Source organism: Phragmites australis, chromosome 3 (genome assembly GCF_958298935.1).
Source record: "Phragmites australis chromosome 3, lpPhrAust1.1, whole genome shotgun sequence".
Taxonomy (NCBI): Eukaryota; Viridiplantae; Streptophyta; class Magnoliopsida; order Poales; family Poaceae; genus Phragmites; species Phragmites australis.
The window spans coordinates 45,410,557-45,429,617 of NC_084923.1; the positions used below are offsets into that span (position 1 = coordinate 45,410,557).

Genomic DNA, 19,061 nt, shown 5'->3' on the forward strand with positions numbered 1-19,061 from the left:
ACCATAAAGAAAAAAAACCTATAGACCCAAAGGAAACCAAAACATGAAAATAAATAGAGACTCACACTTCATTCCTTACAGATCAAGTAACTAATCAGCTAGTGCACAATATTAATTCCTTGCATGAGCTAAGCACCAAACACGACATTGAACGAAGTCACGAACTATCTCCTTTTAAGAAAGTCCTCAAAGCATCCATATGCATGGACAAAGACTCAGTCCTAAGAGAGTACAAACACATGAGTAGGTACAATATTGACAGTATGACACAGCTCCCTGGTAGTCTGATGTGTATCGAAAATGTCAACCCGTCTCGCTTTCTTCCCACTGCGTGCCAGAGTTTTTAAAATCACGCTCGACGCTTCATCACATCCATCCTTGAACTCCCCGTAGTATATATCCACCATTACTGCACCGCTTGGTTACCTAGAGCACGAACAAAATCAACACAAGATGGTTAGGCCGACGACGCCGAGAACGGTGTCATTGATCGTCCTCGCCGTCGCCGTCGCCTTCTTTGCGCGGCTCTGCGCGGCCGACCTGAAGCTGAACTACTACGCTAGCACCTGCCCCAACGTCGAGACCATCGTGCGCGGCGTGGTACAGCAGAAGAAGGATGCCACGATCCGGACCACCGGCTCCACCATCCGCCTCTTCTTCCACGACTGCTTCGTCGAGGTGACCGCTGCCGTCAATTACGCCTGCTGGTTTGATCGATGCCGCGGCGTGGCACTACGTCTCAGGAAACTAAAAACGTGCGGCGGATGAGTAACGATCGATATATACGTGCGTGCAGGGGTGCGACGGGTCGGTGCTGATCAAATCGACGCCGGGCAACCCGGCCGAGAGGGACGCCTCCGACAACCTGTCCTTGGCCTTCGAAGGCTTCGAAACGGTGCTGAGCGCCAAGGCCGCCGTCGAGGCCGCATGCCCCGGCCAGGTCTCCTGCGCCGACATCCTCGCACTCGCCGCTCGAGACGCCATCGCTGATGTACGCACGATTCTACAAGCTTTAATTTCTGCCATGCCATTATGTATCTTTTGTTCTACAAACGTGCATGTACCGTGGACTCATGCGTGCAGCCTGCATGACTAGTTTGCAATATTTTTTGCATTGTGCGGTTGTGCAGAGTGGCGGACCCTTCTACCAGGTGGAGCTGGGCAGGCTGGACGGACTCGTCTCCAACGCCAGCAGCGTGCCAGGCCAGCTGCCCGAGGCGAACCAGACCATTGACCAGCTGCTCGAAGTCTTCAAGGCACACGGGCTCAACATGTCCGACATGGTCGCGCTCTCAGGTAAGACACACGCATCTCTACTTCCGAACTCCAACTACTCGTACCCTGCATGCTTGCGTACGTGTCTAACGGTACGATCGCTCACACGGATCAATTAATGTGTGACGACGTACGTGCAGCGGCGCACAGCGTGGGGCTGGCGCACTGCAGCAAGTTCGCGTACCGGCTGTACAGCTACCAGCCGGGGCAGCCGACGGACCCGACGCTGAACCCCAACTACGCGGCGTTCCTGCGGAGCAAGTGCCCCGACGGCGGGCCGGACTGGATGGTGCTCATAGACCAGGCCACGCCGGCGCAGTTCGACAACCAGTACTACCGCAACCTGCAGGACGGCGGCGGCCTGCTCGGCTCCGACGCGCTGCTCTACACCGACAACCGGACGCGCCCCATGGTCGACTCGTGGGCAAACAGCACCGAGGCGTTCAGCAAGGCCTTCGTCAACGCCGTCGTCAAGCTCGGCCGCGTCGGGGTCAAGTCCGGCGCGCAGGGCAACATCCGCAAGCAGTGCGACGTGTTCAACTGAAATGTGTGTATGTTAACATGTTCCAGAGAGGAGGAGAAATTCGTTTGAGTGTTTTAATTTCGGTGTTGCATTTGTACCTCTATCTTTTTTTGTTTAATTCGTTCCGTGAGTTGAAAGTGTATATGTAATGCGCTGGACTGTGATTGTACACATTGATGAATAAAACATTCTCAAAAGAATATTGAATAAGCCATAGCATAATATATACTACCACTATGTCGTTTTGTAGGGAGCTAACTGAATTACCTGTAACTTGTCCCAACTCCCAACAGCTGTAGTTTTTTTCCATATATGCAACACTGCAGTAGAGCAGTTTGGGTGAGGGAACGATGATCAATAATACTTCTCGAGTCTCCAACATTCCTCCTGTGAATCGCGTGCCGTCACCATAATATTTTTCGTGTTGAACCTTCCAATCTCCAAAGGAATTATTGGTGGGGGTTTGAATATGCCAAATATCTGGCCAATTATTGTGCCGAAAGTCGATGTCGAACACGTCGTGATAAGTACAGCCTGAAGAGGGTGAAAACTTCCAACCAAGTTCCTCTAGCAAATTCAATGAACGCATTATTCTCCTCTTGTCGCTAGCTTCTTCCGTAGCACCACCACAAGTTGTGTCTATTAATTCATGAAAAATCGAAGACGATTTCAAAGTTCACATCCTGTGAAGAGCAGCTCGTTCACAAGTCCAAAATCCTCTGAAAGAGCAGCTCGTTCACAAGTCCAAACTCCTCTCGCCGCCTTCGGAACACGAAGAGCCGCCGCGGCCGCTTCACGCACCAATCAACAAAGGCCAGCGAGCCATTCCGATGGCGCACGCGCGTGTCGCTCAAGAGCAGCGACTGCAGCCTGCGGTGCCGTGGCAGGGATGGCGCGCAAAACCGAGCCGCCCGCGGAGTACGTGCTTAACCTATTATATTTCAATAACTTTAAATAAAAATTAAAGGTCTAATTATACGAGGGAGATATGTATTCTTTAGTCTCACTTTGTTAATAAAAATAGATAAAGATAAATTTAAAAGGATTTCTCTCCTCCATCCACTGAGTATGTGTAGATAAGAGGACTAGAAGAATACGCGCACGTTCGTTTGTCTCGCTAGGCCCGAGAAGTGGGCAGGGGCGTACGACACCTGCGTGAATGGTTTGCCGAAATCGGGTCCAGTTACTTGCGCAGGTCCGACCTTCTTTTGCGGTTTCTTTCTTTTTATTGCATGGACAATAGATAAATATATGAAAATCGTGTTGGTCAATACTCCGATCGTGGCGGCGTAACCTTCTCCGATCGTGGTGCGTCTCAACCGTTTGACTCTCCCTCCATATATATATGTGACAGCCGTCGCACAACGGAGAGACACGAGACATCACACGCAATTAGTTTTTTTTTTTCAATTTCTCTCTACTGTATCATTGCACATAGTTTACTCCGTCCCGTTGCGTTTGCGTGCACCGACAAACGGGAGAGCAGGTATACGGAACCCGTCACCCTTGGGATCGGATCCTGTAACAGGAGAGGGCGAATAAGATTTTTAGGAAGCGCTTGTCGCGACTGCTCATAATTTGCTTCCTCTATATCATCGTAATCTACTTTGACTACTCCGTGTTTGTCATCGCCTACTAGATCAACGTCACGGTGGCCTCTGTATCGATTACTTCATCTTCACCATCATCTAATGCATCAAGCATCGACACTACGGGACGTCTGCATCTCACATTACCATCGGGTACGTATGGAAATCCTACTCGAGTACCTAGTCGAGTACATTTGTTGGTCGAGTACCTAGTTGAATATCTTGTTGATGACATACTCTAGTCGAGACGTGTTGAGACTTGTCGAATCCTACTCGAAGCTAATCGAATCTAGTCAGGGCTAGTTGGAACACAATCGTTATTGATTATTTACATCCATTCTTATTCATTTTATATCAGAAATTAAATTAAATTAAATTTGAAAGTGCTATTACTTCTAACAATCCAAAAATCTTATTGTATGCACTTTGATTTAACGATGACTGGTTTTGCCGATGCACTAAGGCCGGACAAGTTTACCGGTATGCACTTTAAGAGATGGTAGGTCAAATCCACTATGTGGATTACGACTATGAACTGCTACTGGGTTACGTCTAGCAGTCTTGAAGGAACTATTTTCTTTGATAAGGAGAAGAAGTTCGAGAAAGGCAACATACTCTTTGTAGGATGTGTTATTAACGCTCTTGCCGATCGTCTCTGTGATGTATACATGCACATAAAGGATGCAAATGAGTTATGGGATGCACTGAATGCAAAATTTGGCGAGTCAGATGCAGACAATGAACTATATATCATGGAGTAATATCATGACTATAAGATGGTCGATAATCGATCGGTATTTGAGCAGGCTCATGAGATTTAGTGCATTGTAAAAGAATTCGAGCTCCTAAAGTGTACCTTATCATACAAGTTTGTGGCTAGGGGCATCATTGCCAAATTGCCTCACTCGTGGAGGAATTTTGCCACTGCTCTAAAACACTAGAGACAAGAGATCTCTATTGAGAGTCTGATCCCGTCTCTTGATGTTGAGGAGAAAGCTCGACTAAGAATGTGTGTAACAAAAGAGGCGATGGACGGTCTAGCGTAAATGTGGTGCAACAGTCCTCTAATGGTAAGTACAAAGGGAAAAATATCAAGGTCAAACAAACCACCAACTTCAAGAAAAAGATGAACAAAGATGATAAACTTTGCTTCGTGTGCGGCGAGGTTGGCCATTGGGCCAAAGACTACCGAGACCGCAAAGGAAGAAAGGTTAATCAAGGGAAGAACACCAAGTCTGCCAACATGACTATTGGTAACACTGGAGATGAAACTAGTGGGTATGGTAATTTACCTATTATTCTTTCAGTAAATCATTCTACCAGTTAGTGGATTAATACTGGGCCTAATGTACACATGTGTGCTGATAGTTCAATGTTCGCTTCTTATCAGATCGCTAGAGATTCTTTCGTCTTAATACGAAATGAGTCTCATGCTCTTGTTTATAATGTTGGCATGGTAGATCTAAAGTTTATTTCAGAAAAGATTCTGCAACTGAGGAACGTGCAACATGTCCCTTTAATAAACAAGAATCTAATTAGCAATTTCCTTCTCTGTAGAGATGAGTTTAAGGTGGTACTCGAGTCTAATAAAGTGGTTCTATCAAAACATGGACTTTTTATTAGTAAAGGCTATGAGTGCGATTGTTCTGCTTTTCTCTTTCTGATTTCTGCAATAAATCTATGAACCATATTTGTGACAATATTAATAGAGATGAGACTAGTGTTTGGCACACGGTTATGTCACATAAACTTTGGTTGTATGACTCGATTTTCCAGCTTAAATTTAATTCCGAATTTTTCCATTATCAAAGGTTCTAAGTGCCAAAGTTGTGTGCAATCTAAGCAACCTCGCAAGCCTCACAAGACAGGTGAGAAGAGAAATTTATCGATGTTAGAACTCGTACATTCTAATCTTTGCGAAATGAATGGTGTGTTGGTGGAAAAAGATATTTTATGACTTTAATCGATGATGCATCTAGATTTTGTTATGTGTTTTTGTTAAAATTGAAAGATAAGGCAGAAGTTGAAAATCAATTGGAAAGGAAAATCAAAAGACTTAGGTCGAATCATGATGGAGAGTACTTCTTGAATGATTTCGACTTATTCTGTAAGGAATATGGAATTATTCATGAGAGGACTTCTTCCTATTCACTCCAATCAAACAGGATAGCCGAGAGGAAGAACCACAGCCTGACTGACCTGGTTAATGCCATGTTAGACACTCACGGATTTATCTAAGGCATGGTGGGGGTGGTCTTGTTGACTTCGTGTCATATTCTAAATAGAATTCCTACTAAAAATAAGGAGAAAACTCAATATGAAGACTGTAAAGGGAGAAAACCATCACTTTCTTATTTGTGTACTTGGATATGTTTGACAAAAGTCGATGTACCAATAACTAAAAAGCGCAAGTTAGGACCTAAGACAGTGGATTGTATCTTTCTGGGATATGCTCATCGAAGCATTACCTATAGTTTTTATAGTGAAATCTGAGGTATTTGATATGTTAGTTGATACAATTATGGAGTCTAGAGATGCCACATTATTTGAGAACATATTTCCTACGAATGATATACATAACATTTCTAGTCAAACCTTTGAGATGATTTCTGAACCTATCACACCACTCGAGTATTCTGAGCAACTACTCGAGTTAGTTCCTGAGAAAGATGATAGTGAGGTTCCGAGAAGGAGTAAGAGACAAATGACAATAAAATTCTTTGATCATGATTTCACTGTGTACCTTGTAGATAACACTCTCAAGTCGATTTCAGAAGCTTATGCATCTATAGATACAAACTACTGGAAGGAGACTGTTCATAGCGAGATGGATTTTATTCTCACCAATGGGACTTGGGAAGTCACAGATCGACCTTATGGTTGTAAACCTGTAGATTGTAAGTGGGTGTTAAATAAAAAGCTTAGGTCTGATGGCACTATCGAAAAGTATAAGGCTCAACTTGTGGCCAAGAGTTATACCAAAAAAGAAGATGAAAATTTCTTTAATACTTATTCACCTGTCGCTGGACTAACCATGATAAGTGTACTACTTTACTTGGTTGCCTCAAATAGTCTTATCATTCATCAGATGGATGTTAAGATAGATTTTCTTAATGGAGAGTTGTGTGAGAAAATCTATATGAATCAACCTAATGGGTTTGTAGTAGAAGGTTAGGAGGGTAAGGTATGTAAGTTGCTGAAATCTTTGTATGACCTCAAACAAGCTCCTAAGCAATGGCATGAGAAGTTCGATAGAACATTAACTTCTACGGGCTTTGTTGTTAATGAAGCTGCTAAATGTGTGTATTATCGCTATGGTGGGAGTGAAGGAGTTATTTTGTGCATGTATGTTAATGATATCTTGATTTTTGAAATAAATCTTGATGTGATTAATGAGGTCAAATCATATTTGTCTCAAAATTTCGATATGAAAGATCTGGGAGAGACTGTTGTGATCTTAAACATTAAGTTGATTAGAGATGAGAATGGAATTATGCTTTTGCATACCCATTATGTGGTAAAGATCTTGAACCGCTTTGGCTATATGGACAACAAGATTGCTCCAAGACCTTATGATCATAGTTTAATACTTTGAAAGAATAAAAGAATTGCTAAGGATCAACTGAGATACTACCAAATTATCAGATCACTTATGTACCTAGCTAGTGCTACAAGGCATACCATCTGATTTGCTATGAGCAAATTGAGCTGGTTTACTTCTAACCCAGATGATGATCATTGGCATGAGCTTAATCGAGGCATGCACTACTTGCTAGGTATTATGAATTTTGGACTTCACTATACTGGGTACCCATCAGTACTGGATGGTTATAGTGATTTAAATTGGATATCCGATATTGCTGAGATAAAATTCACAAGTGGATATGTATTCACTCTTGGTGGTACGGTTGTTTCATGGAGTTCAACCATAGAAGCAAAACTCATAGTGTTAGAAACAATCACTGTTGAGGCAGAATGACTGCGTGAGATTTTGATGGATTTGCCAGTGGTCAAAAATCCGATACTAGCTATCCTTATGAACTGTGATAATAAGCAGTTATTGTCAAAGTGAACAGTTTTAAGGACAACATGAAATACTCAAGACATTTGAAGAGAAGATTGAAATCTATTTTAAAATTGAGAAACTCTAGAGTGATAGTGTTGGATTATATCGAAACGGCTAAAAATCTGGCAGATCAATTGACAAAGGGACTATCACAAAATGTGATAGATAATGCATCGAAGGAGATGGGTATGAGACCCATATGAGTTATATAGTAGTGGTAATCCAACCTATATGATCAGAGATCCTGTGAATTAGGACCTGTGAACAATAAGCTATTGGTTAATTGAAGGAGAATACCATACTACCCACTTGAGTAAAGATGCAAGACTCTCGAAATCTGTAAGGCGGTTGGCTATTGTCTTAATGTGTTATGTTGGCTGGTTTTAATTAGTGAAGATGCTAACCTATAGGGCATTCTTGAAAGAATACACATATATGAGCTTGACTATTGGTCGTACTCTATGAGACTTGGATGATCTCTAATAAACTCATGAAGAGACTATGGAGTATCACTTATATGCTCCACCTGCGGGGTAGCCAACTGGCAGCCTAGTAGGGATGGAAATGGATGGCAGAAAATCCGAATTATCCGATTCCGTATCCGTTAAAATGCGAATATGGATATCCGTATTCGTATTCGTTTCTGAAATGGATACTAAAATGGATATATCCGAATTCGTTTTCGAGATTCGGATTCAAATGTGGATATCCGAATTCGAGATATATCCGATTCGTATCCGTATCCGCCAACCAGGGAACTAATTTTGCTAAAGTTTTAGAAATTTCAGATATTAACGAAATTCCAACCCAATCAAATTGGAACAATTTCAGTCAAATTTCATCAAATTTCAGTTAAATTTGATCAAAAATTTAAATTTTCAACATGAATTTTGAACAAAATTTGTAAAATTCCGGCCCAATCAAAGTAGAACAAATTTCATTCGAATTTTATCAAATTTCAGTCAATTTTTTTCAAAAATTTAAATTTCCAACCTGAATTTCGAAGATCGAGTAGATATCCGAATGCGGATTCGTATTCGAACTATCCGATTCGTATTCGTATTCGAAGATATCCGAATCCGTATTCGTATTCGGATTAAAATATGGTAAATCGTACTATCCGAATTCGATTCCATGCGTATCCGATCCGTTTCCATCCTTACAGCCTAGTATCATTTATGACTACAAGTAGAACTTGTTTACACAAGACTTGCAATTCAAGGCTTAGTCCGTTGTCCTGGTTATGAATAAGTGTAGCTTGATGTTCTAGGTGGATATTCAACTTAACAATCTCCACTGAAACACTGGTATATCAAACAATATTGAGGAAAAGGCAAATCTTCATGGGACTTTGAGATCTGATGGGGGTATTGTTAGACCATATGGGCTTAGCCCATTATATATGTATAATTCCAAATAAATCTCAAAGGTCCAGCCATGTGATGGAAGTGTGTATTCTTTAGTCCCACCTTGCTAATGGAAGTGGATGGAGACCAACTTAAAAGGATTTCTATCGTCCACCCACTTAGAATGTGTGGATGAGAGGACTAGAAGAACACACGCGCGCTTGCTCGCTTGCCTCACCAGGCTGTGGCCTGGGCCAGGGCGTGGGAGGAGGGCGTGGGTGCATGGCACCTGCGTGAATGGTCTGCTGAAATCAGGTCCAGTTGCTTGTTCAAGTCCAGCCTCCTTTTGCAGTTTCTTTCATTTTGCTGTGTGGGCAAACGGATAAATATATGCAAATTGTGTTGGTCAAGACTCCGATCGTGATGGCGTAACCATCTCCAATCGTGGTGCATCTCAACCGTGCGACTCTATCTCTATATATATCAGCCAGTCGCCACACAAAGGAGAGACACGAGACACTGTACGCAATTAGGGTTTTGCCAATATCCCTCTATTGCACTGTCACATGTAGTCTACTCCATTCCGCTACGCCGACATGCACCGATGAATGGAAGAGCAGCTCTCCGGAACCTGTTGCTCTTGGGATCCTGCATCGGGCGAGGGCGAATAAGGTTTTTGGGAAGTACTTATCGCGATTGCTCACGATCTGCTTCCTCTACATTATTATGATCTACTTTGACTACTTTGTCTTTGTCATCACCTACTGGATTGACATCTCGATGGCTTTTGCATCGACTACTTCATCTTCTTCATCATCTACTACATCGAGCATCGACACAACGGGGGTGTTTGCATCTCACGTCACCATCGGGTACGTATGTAAATCTTACTCGAGTACCTAGTCGATTACATGTGCTGGTCGAGTACTTAGTTGAATATCTTGTCGATGACATGCTCTAGCCGAGGCGTGTTGAGACTTGTCGAATTCTAATCAAGGCTAGTCGAATTTAGTTGGGGCTAGTCGGAGCAAGTCAGAACATTGTCGTTATTGATTATTTACATCCATTCTTATTCATTTTATATAAAAATTAAATTAAATTAAATTAAATATGAAAATATTATTACTTCCAACCGAATGCTTACCTGCTTTGCTAGGGACCCAGCAACTACCCCATAAATTGACAGCCCAACCGAACCACCAGAGTCACCGTGCCATTTCATTACCTTATCACACGTTGGATAGATAACTTCCCCAGCATGGGCCACATCATGTCACGTAACGATCAAAGCTCATCATGCGTGCTCCAGTCAAGCAACTTGAGTTTCCAATACACCTGATGTGTGCTCATGATTAATCAGCTAATCTGAAATGGAAAACGCTGGATTGGGCAACTGTCCGAATTGTTGCTTCTTTTATGTTGTTAGAGTAAAGGGCTTTTCCCTTGTGCAAAACCATGGGTCAGCCCAGTCCTTTTGTAAAACCATGGGTTGGCCCATGTAGGGGGGGGGTTGCAATTTGCTGGGCCATTTGAAGGATTTGGACTAGTGGAAAAAACAAGTGCAACTATCAAATAATTTTGGCCCCAGTCTAATTTAGACCTTGTGCTAAGATGTACTCGTGCCCGCATGTGGGCAGACGTGTGTTGTGTGCGTGCAAGACGCATGGGCCGGAGCAGGCATTAGAGGTAGGGATAGGGTTGCAATAGGCTCGACCCTCTACCCTCTTTAGTTTGTTATAAATAAACTTAAAAGTCACATTTTTATTTAATTCATGGATTCCTTATCCATACAAATGAATTAAAGAGGGTCAGATAGTACGTTAAGATTCACCTGTTGGCATAATAAGCAAGGAAGGTTACGAACGACCAATTAGGTGGTCATGCGGTGCTGCTAGTATTACCTACTCGTTAATTGGCACCAAAGATAATCGGATGATGGGGAGAGAATCAATTCGTAGGCAAGTATTCTAAACTCATAGAAAGTCCGACTATGATCTAGGGTTAGGGATTTGTTCAGGCGACTGGCGGCGCCGTCTGAATCTGTGAGTTGATCGTCTTCTGGGTTGGAGGTTGATTCTGATCCGCTAGTGGACTCCCTTGGGGACATGCCATGTAGCATCTTGGTGATGGAATTTGTTCTCGTATCCTCCATAACAGGATGTTCTCCGATATGAAGAATGAGTCCCTAGGAGATACGAGTTGGTATGATTACTCAGATTGGGAGGACCCATGCCATGCTAGACATGGGATCTTGGAATTTGATTGGAAGTTGAAGTTCCTGAGATACAAGCTAGATTCTGGGATGGAAAGAGCAGATCAAATTCGTACATGACATACAGTGCTTGATTTGTCCTGGGGCTATAAAAGCAAGATGGAGCTGCTGGGTGAACCAAAGCAGGAAATTCATATCGCTACTGAGCACATCTTCGATCTAGGTGATATATCGTCGACTGTTTGGACCATGTCGTTGTTGCCTACTAGCGATTGGGGGTGAACAAGGGGATCTCGCTGAGAGATCCGCCCACCCGCGTTGTCTAGCGGCAGTGCGATGCGGATCTTGTAGGAGTACGGGACTGGGAAGAAGTTGGTGCTTGCAAGGGATGTGGCACCCCAAATTGTGTTGTCAATGCCAGAATCCAGCAATATGCTAGGACAATCGGTGGCTGGGGAATACAATGACAATACTAACATTAACGCAGGGTAATATCAGAGGGAGAGAGGATTTACACATGAGTCAAGACATAGACCCAGGCCTAGCTAGAACTTATCACTAGGCCCATCATTACTAAGAGCAGACGTATCTCACTTGCTCTACGACGCTACAGAGCCTGTCCCATCGCTCCACCGCCTGCGTCATCCCAGTCGCTCGGACTGCCCTGTCCCGTCCCCACGCGTTGCCTGTGCACCTGCAAAAAACCTCCTGAAATGCTACGGGACCGAACACGACAGCTCTGCGCCGACCATGCCTCGGTCGACCAGAAAGAGGACATGGGGAAGGGAAACACTCGAGTGAAAAAACATTTACTGCAATTAGACTGTTTAGACACATACCTGCCCCGTGACCAGAGGAGACTGGTTGCGCGATTTGCTCCTGCGACCTAGGGACTGGTCGTGCGATTTGCTCCTGCGACCTGGGGACTAGTCGCTGAGCTTGGTCGGAGAGCCTGGTTGCGTGGTCGCTGGCTAGTCGCGTGGTCACCGGCTGGTCGCACAGGGTGGCCACGGTTCCGAAAAAAACGTGGCATACAACACCTGCTAATATCTTACCAGCGTGGATCTACCTGCGAGGGGACCCCACTATTCTTTATACCGACACTGACCCTCTGTTTGAATGTGCAGAGACCGACAAGTGCTTAAAAATGGAACCTGACATTCAGTACAAGACTTCTAGTACTTGGGGGTAAATCTCATAGAAAAGCACGGTAGGGAAGGTGATTAAAGTATCTCGGTATGATTCATTCATCCGCTTGGAAATGGTTGGATGCTGAGCATATCGCGTGGGTATAATGTACAACCTCTGTATAGTATAAACCTATTCGGATAGCCATGTCAAGTCATGGACATGTGAAGGTATAACTTGTTTTATTAAACTCTGGGTGCGCGTGTCTTGATGAGTGAGTGTGTGGACTAGGTATCCTTGTGATGAGGTTACTGGCTCAATCCGTCAAGATCTATGTGGTACTAGAGGTACACCAGATGTAATGATTGGGACTGTAGAATGAGGTGTAGCCCCTCCCAGTACCGAAAAACCCCCGGATACGACTTCCTGGTTTTGAACTATTTCAAACTGTTTTAAAGCTAGCAGTAGAGAATACAATTGAATAACTGCATAAAACTGTTTTACGCTTAAAACTAAACCGTAAAGTCTCATCCTTAAAATACTTTTTATGCATCTATCAACCATTTGAAGTAATATAAGGCTTGCTGAGTACCTTCCGTACTTACTCTTTCTATCATTCAGATGAGGAAGCCACTATCGACTACATTGAGGATGAAGGCGCAGATGAAGAGTAAAATTAGAAGTCACGTTCGCACCCTAGCTACTTGTGGCTTGGTCATGTTTTTCGCCGTGGTTTTGTTGGCAGTTAGACCAGGTTTGTAATATAACCTATGGGTTGTAGCTTTTTGTATTTTGAATCTTAATACTTATGTACGAAATTTAACTATGATACTACAACTGTTATACCATGCATATCAGCTACTTGATCCAGGGACTGATATAGGAGGCATAAGAGATTCCGGGTTTGGGGTCATCGCATTCAACTTCGGGAGGTTCGTGGTGAGGCTGTTAGCTTGCTCCCGGATGGCCATAGTCCTGAATGGGATTGCATTTGGAAGTGCCCTGTCTCGGCAAAGGTACGCATTTTTGCTTGGAGGGCTTCCACAAACGGTTTGGCAACTCAAGAGAATAAACGACGTCGTTGACTCGAACTAGAGGATATATGTTAGTGTCTGTAGCCAAAATGGAGAAAGAAGATGTATATCATGCCCTTTGTCGCTGTCCAAATTCCCGGGCCTTATGGGGTGCCATGGGAGAAGTTTGGTGGCTGCCACTGGCAGAGGAACTCCAAAAGGTGTGCAGTGGTTGCTATGCCTCTTAGATAGTATACCAGTTATGGACCGTATGATGTTGCTTATGCTATTATGGAGTGTTTGGCATGTTCGGAACGAGGTGGTACACCACAAACAGGCTCCCCCGTTAGAGGCTTCCTGGTGTTTCTTGGAAAGCTATGTGTAGTCACTGTTAATGATCAAGCAATTTTCTCAACGATACGTGGCCAAAGGCAAACAGGTTGTTGACTACTCTTTGAAGGAGAGGTGACATCAACAGCGAGACACAACCTCGATATCTTCGGTGATGAAGCATTGGTCTCGTCCCCCTCCTAGTTGGCATAAATTGAATATCGACAGATATTTTGCCACACAGAATTGGAGGGGGGGGGGGGCATGGATTGGTATGGTGCTATGGGACAACTGTGGTAGGGTGGTCGTCACTTCGTGCTGGCCATTGGTACATTGCATTGATGTTTTGGAAGTCGAACTAACTGAATGCAAAGAGGGAATTGAGTTGGCGCTCCATCACACAACACCACCGATAATGGTGCAATCTGATTGTTCTACAGTGATCCACCTGACTAAATCTCAAGAGGAGGATATATCAGTCCTTGCTCACATAATTCAAGAGGTTAGACTTTTGCTCACAGGCGAAAGGGTTATAGAATTCAAAAAAGTTGAATGCTGCCAGAACAGAGTTAGTCATGAGTTAACTAATCATTCCTATGTGCATTGTATTACTATGACATGGTTGGGTTAGTCCGAAAACGTTGTAACTCGTCTGATTCATGACGGTTGTGTAATTTCTGTTGGTGTTTAATATAATCCCTTTCCAAAAAAAAAGGATGATGGAGAAAGAAAGCGACTGCAGGTACCGTGATAGTATTAGCGTACAAGCATTAAGCCGATGATTGCCGTTGGGGCCTTGGCGCGGGGCGCGGTTTTGCACGTACGTTCGCATCACACCCACCGTTCAAAACACCCGTCATTTTCCGTTCTTTCGACCCGACCGTTGCACTGAAACCGCTCCCCTACGCGCGCTGCTGCTGCGTACTCCAGTCCTAACCGAAGAAGAAGCTGTGTTGGGCGAGCACGTACCTAGACGGACTTTAACACGTTTGTTCTGGAAACGAGGGGCACCTCTGCAGCTACTACAATTCAAGTTGCCATTGCCAAGCAGCAGAGCGATGGTGGCTGCTGCCATAGGAAGCAGGAAGAAGCAACGGGACTCTTTTAGGTGTCACCTCGCCGCGAAAAGCGTCATGGGGCACACAATTATGCCTCCTTTTGGAAATTTTGGACATCTAGCCAGCAACAGCTGGACGTCTCCGATCATAAAAACCTGCCCCGGTATGCTGGCCAAGGCCGGACGCCTCGCCTTGGCCGCGTTCGCCTTTCCAGAAGAGCAGAAACCCTCGTCTCCTACATTGATCTTCGCATCGGCTAACGAACGTGCACGGGACCGCGGCGTTCGCGTTCATGCATCGCGTGATACATGCGGGATCTTAATTAATTTGCGTCTGCGCAGGACTGGTACACTTATCATGGGAGCCTCGTTTTCAGGTCGTTCGAGTTAGATCAAGTACCGGTATGCATATGAACATCGAGAATGTCAGAGCCTGTGTTGACAGCAAGGGCACAACAAGGTGATTCTACTGATCACACTAGAGGCCCAGATCACACGTTCCGGCAGGTACTCTGTTACTTGCCCATCTCTGTGATCACTGTGAATCTCTGAAGAAGCGTGAGTCGCTAACGCCAAACTAAGAGCCTTGTTACCCGTGCCTCACGCGTCGTAGCTGCAAACTCTGCGCGATTTTCTTTTTGGAGCACGCAGCATGTACATTCGCGCACCAACCGCGCCATGTGGAGGTTGCGATCGCACACATGTTCGCAGCGCAAGTAGCCAGCTAGCCATACCGCATATGCGCCCACGGGCCACGAGCCGCTTCTATTGGACTTTTTACAGATCGCTGGAAGATTCTGATACATACTGTTTTTTTCATATAACGGTCGACGTATATACAGAGATAAAAGAGGAGCGGACTTGTCATAATGAGAGGAGTTTTTGAATGATCCGATCTTATATAATTCCTATATAATTTTCTCCCTTCCGTCCTGCCCGCTCCAGGCGGATAGACAGGCGCATACATCCGCACGGGACCGCTTCTAGATTCTCCCGTCCTCGCCATCCATCGCCGCGCACAGATCTCATGGCGCCGCCGCCTCTGCCTCCACGCGTATTAATGGCATGCTTGGTTTACTTAAAAAATACCACACTTTTTTTGCCAAATACTATTGTCTAAGATGTGGCTAATAAATTGATAGTAATATTTTAATTAAATTTTAACAAAAGAATGAGTCTATGACATGTAGATCTAATATTTGATAAATTATAGCACATCACAGTTACGGTAACGAAATAAACAGTTATCTAACAAGATGCGACGAAGTATGTCAAAATGTAATAATGAACCAAACGTGCCCTAACTAGCTCCTCCCCCACTCCGAGGAGACTTCGCTTCTACTGCATCACTTCGCTCGCTCGACCATAACCGCACCACCACGCCACCACTACTACCAGCCACAGCTCAACGCTCGACAGCCTCATCATCACTCGCAGTACGCCACCCGCGCGCGCCGCTCGCTGGTGTGGTGGTGTGATAAGCCGCTGCGCAGGCACGAGTGCGCGACAGGCAGGGGCGAGCTAGCTCTGCGCGCGTAGCCGGTGGAAAGGCGGGGGAAGAGAGAGAAGAGGAGAGCGCGCGCGGCGGCTACCATGGGCGCCGGGATCAGGATCCTGGCGGCGCTCCTGGCGCTCGCGTCCGCCGCCGGCGTCGTGACGCGGTGCGCGGCGCAGCTCCGGCAGGACTACTACGCCGCGGTGTGCCCCGACGTGGAGAGCATCGTGCGCGACGCCGTGTCCAAGAAGGTCCAGGAGACGCCCGTCGCCGTCGGCGCCACGCTCCGCCTCTTCTTCCACGACTGTTTCGTCGAGGTCCGTCCGTTTGGCAATCTGCCTGCCCAGAATCTTGATTCGAGTACCAAGAGGAATTCAAGGATAGTGTATTGAGTACCGTGCTTGGTTGCGTGTGCACGTAACTGTGCGCCATGTGACTCTGATTGTGATTGTGATTCGCAGGGATGTGACGCGTCGGTGATCTTGGTGTCGACGGGGAACAACACGGCGGAGAAGGACCACCCGACCAACCTCTCCCTGGCCGGCGACGGCTTCGACACAGTCATCAAGGCGAAGGCGGCCATCGACGCGGTGCCGCAGTGCACGAACCAGGTGTCGTGCGCGGACATCCTCGCCATGGCCACCCGAGACGTCATTGCCCTGGTGCGTCCGCGAATTAATGCGACGGATCGGACCTTTCTACCGAAATCTATCTCCGCAAAGCTTCCGAACTTTCGAGGATTCCTCTCTGGAAGTGTAAAGTGTACAGTCCCTGAAAAATTTTGTGGCGTCAATCTTGATTCGTGCAGGCTGGCGGGCCGTCGTACGCCGTGGAGCTCGGGAGGCTGGACGGGCTGAGCTCGACGTCGACCAGCGTCGACGGGAAGCTGCCGCCGCCGTCGTTCAACCTGGACCAGCTGACGTCGCTTTTCGCCGCGAACAACCTGTCACAGACAGACATGATTGCTCTATCTGGTAAGCAAATATACTAGTAATTTTAAAGAGAATAGTAACTGCTAATAAATTAAAGTACTACTCCAACTGCCTTTTTCTTGTCCAAAAGGAAAATATTTACGCCAACTGCTGTACTAGTGGGAGTAAAGTACGTGCACTAGATTTCCACGTGCTCTGTTTCATGTCTTTGAAGTCGAGCAAAGGGTCCAAGCCAACGCTCCATCTCTGCAATTGAAGTTACTACAGCATTTTGTACAGGCCCGAGAGATTCGTAGCTCAATAGAAAATGCCCGAAATGCCTTATCCCTAGGTTAGAACAACAGAACTAACTAGTATATGTCTTGAGAAAATCTTTGATTCAAACAAGCACATAGGTGCGGGTGCAAACAGTAAATAATGTCTGTTCGATTCTCATTCAAATATTGTATAGTTGATCTCAACATTTTATCATTGGAGATATTATTTCATAATATTTTGTGGTTGCACAGCTTTTCCTGCAAATCAACCTCCCTATGGGTGTGATGGCGAGAGCAACCTCATTATTTGTTTTCACAGTAAACGAATAGCGTTAGTTTGTGTGGCACTGTAGCTGCTGGTCAGTAGATCTAAGATGAGTCAACATAGGCGACTGGCTGGAGAGCCTTGCTTCCGCGTGGAAGAAGGTCAGCCTTGTATTATTGTACTCCATGTTGCCAACAACTTAGCCATAATCCAAACTCTGACCGTTTGCAACAGAGGGAGCGTCCAGCTCCATAATTTCGGCCCATTGATTGAGCTGCCAATTGTGCTGTCGTACAAAAAACAAAAGCTTGTGGGATCAGTGTCCCGTAGTAGTAGCAAGTAGCATCTTGCAGGAAACCTTTTCAAATGGAAAAAAAAAAAGGCCAAAGCTTGCTTGGGTTGCAAATTGCAATTGTCTTCACAGAAAATTTCCAAGAAACAGTGTAAAATTCCTTTCTTTGTTTTTTTTTTTTTGAAAAATACGTGTGTTCCAAAAGAGGATAGGTTCTGCTTGGGTAGTGAGAAGTCGCTCAAATAACGTGTTGTTTCGCTTGCTTGCAGCGGCGCACACGGTGGGGTTCGCGCACTGCAGCACGTTCTCGTCGCGGATCCAGCCGGCGGCGGTGGACCCGACGATGGACCCGACGTACGCGACGGACCTGCTGGCGGCGTGCCCCGCCGGCGTGGACCCAAACGTCGCGTTGGAGAACGACCCGATCACCCCTCACGTCTTCGACATCCAGTACTTCGTCAACCTGGTGAACGGGCGCGGCCTCTTCACCTCCGACCAGGTGCTCTACTCCGACACCCGCTCGCAACCCAACGTCATCGCGTGGTCGCAGAACGCCACCGACTTCGAGCAGGCGTTCGTCGCCGCCATGACCAACCTCGGCCGCGTGGGCGTCAAGACCGACCCGTCGCAGGGGAACATACGCCGCGACTGCGCGTTCCTCAGCTGATCCGATCCGTCTCTGGAACTCTGAACCGTAGCTGTAAGCTGATGGGAGAGAGCATGAACATATAAGGGGTGATCTCAAGTGTTGATATAGATTTTAGCGTGCAAGTTTAATCATATCATCACAAGGTTAAACGGTTGATGCCAAGAATATTGAGCGAATGATAGTAGTACTTAGGCAAATGTATTCGTTTTCCTTTTTGTTCAATCTCGGAGCAAGATTTAATCGAACATTTCTTCTGTTCTTGCCTCTTGGATCTTGTGGCTGTGTCAGTGTTAGTCGTGGTACCTAAATAGCTTCTGTTGCAATGTTCTTGTGAAGCTATCCTTGTTGTATTCAAGGAGCAAGAGAACCTATGCTTGATCCAGACTGACGAGATCCAGAGCAAAAAATAATGGAGCTATTGCTGTTGCTGAGACAGTTGGATCCACCAAGCGTGCACACTGCACTGCACAGTCGTGAGACGGAAGTGGTCTTCCTGTACAAGAATGTTGCGGTGGACAATTTCTTAGATATTTATTAATCATGCCACTAAAGGTTCTTGATGGGATGGCAGGAAATTAAAGAAGAGAAATAGGAAGATAGTGTATTGTATAAGAAACATCCAAAACATAAGA

General features: G+C 45.4%; 2 protein-coding genes across 2 annotated transcripts; both read left to right on the top strand.

The window, feature by feature from the left end:
- The first annotated feature begins 390 nt into the window (after positions 1-390).
- LOC133911256 (peroxidase 50-like) lies at positions 391-2,008 on the top strand. The gene is made up of 4 exons (XM_062353455.1): positions 391-678; positions 797-991; positions 1,131-1,296; positions 1,416-2,008. The coding sequence occupies exons 1-4, from the start codon at positions 454-456 to the stop codon at positions 1,817-1,819; spliced, it is 990 nt and encodes a 329-aa protein (XP_062209439.1). The 5' UTR covers positions 391-453; the 3' UTR covers positions 1,820-2,008.
- Positions 2,009-15,808: 13,800 nt separating this feature from the next.
- On the top strand, positions 15,809-18,689 carry LOC133913373 (peroxidase 51-like). Its single transcript, XM_062356504.1, has 4 exons — positions 15,809-16,351; positions 16,496-16,696; positions 16,843-17,008; positions 18,050-18,689. Exons 1-4 carry the CDS (start codon positions 16,133-16,135, stop codon positions 18,445-18,447), a joined length of 984 nt encoding a protein of 327 aa, XP_062212488.1. The 5' UTR covers positions 15,809-16,132; the 3' UTR covers positions 18,448-18,689.
- The last annotated feature ends 372 nt before the right edge of the window (positions 18,690-19,061 follow it).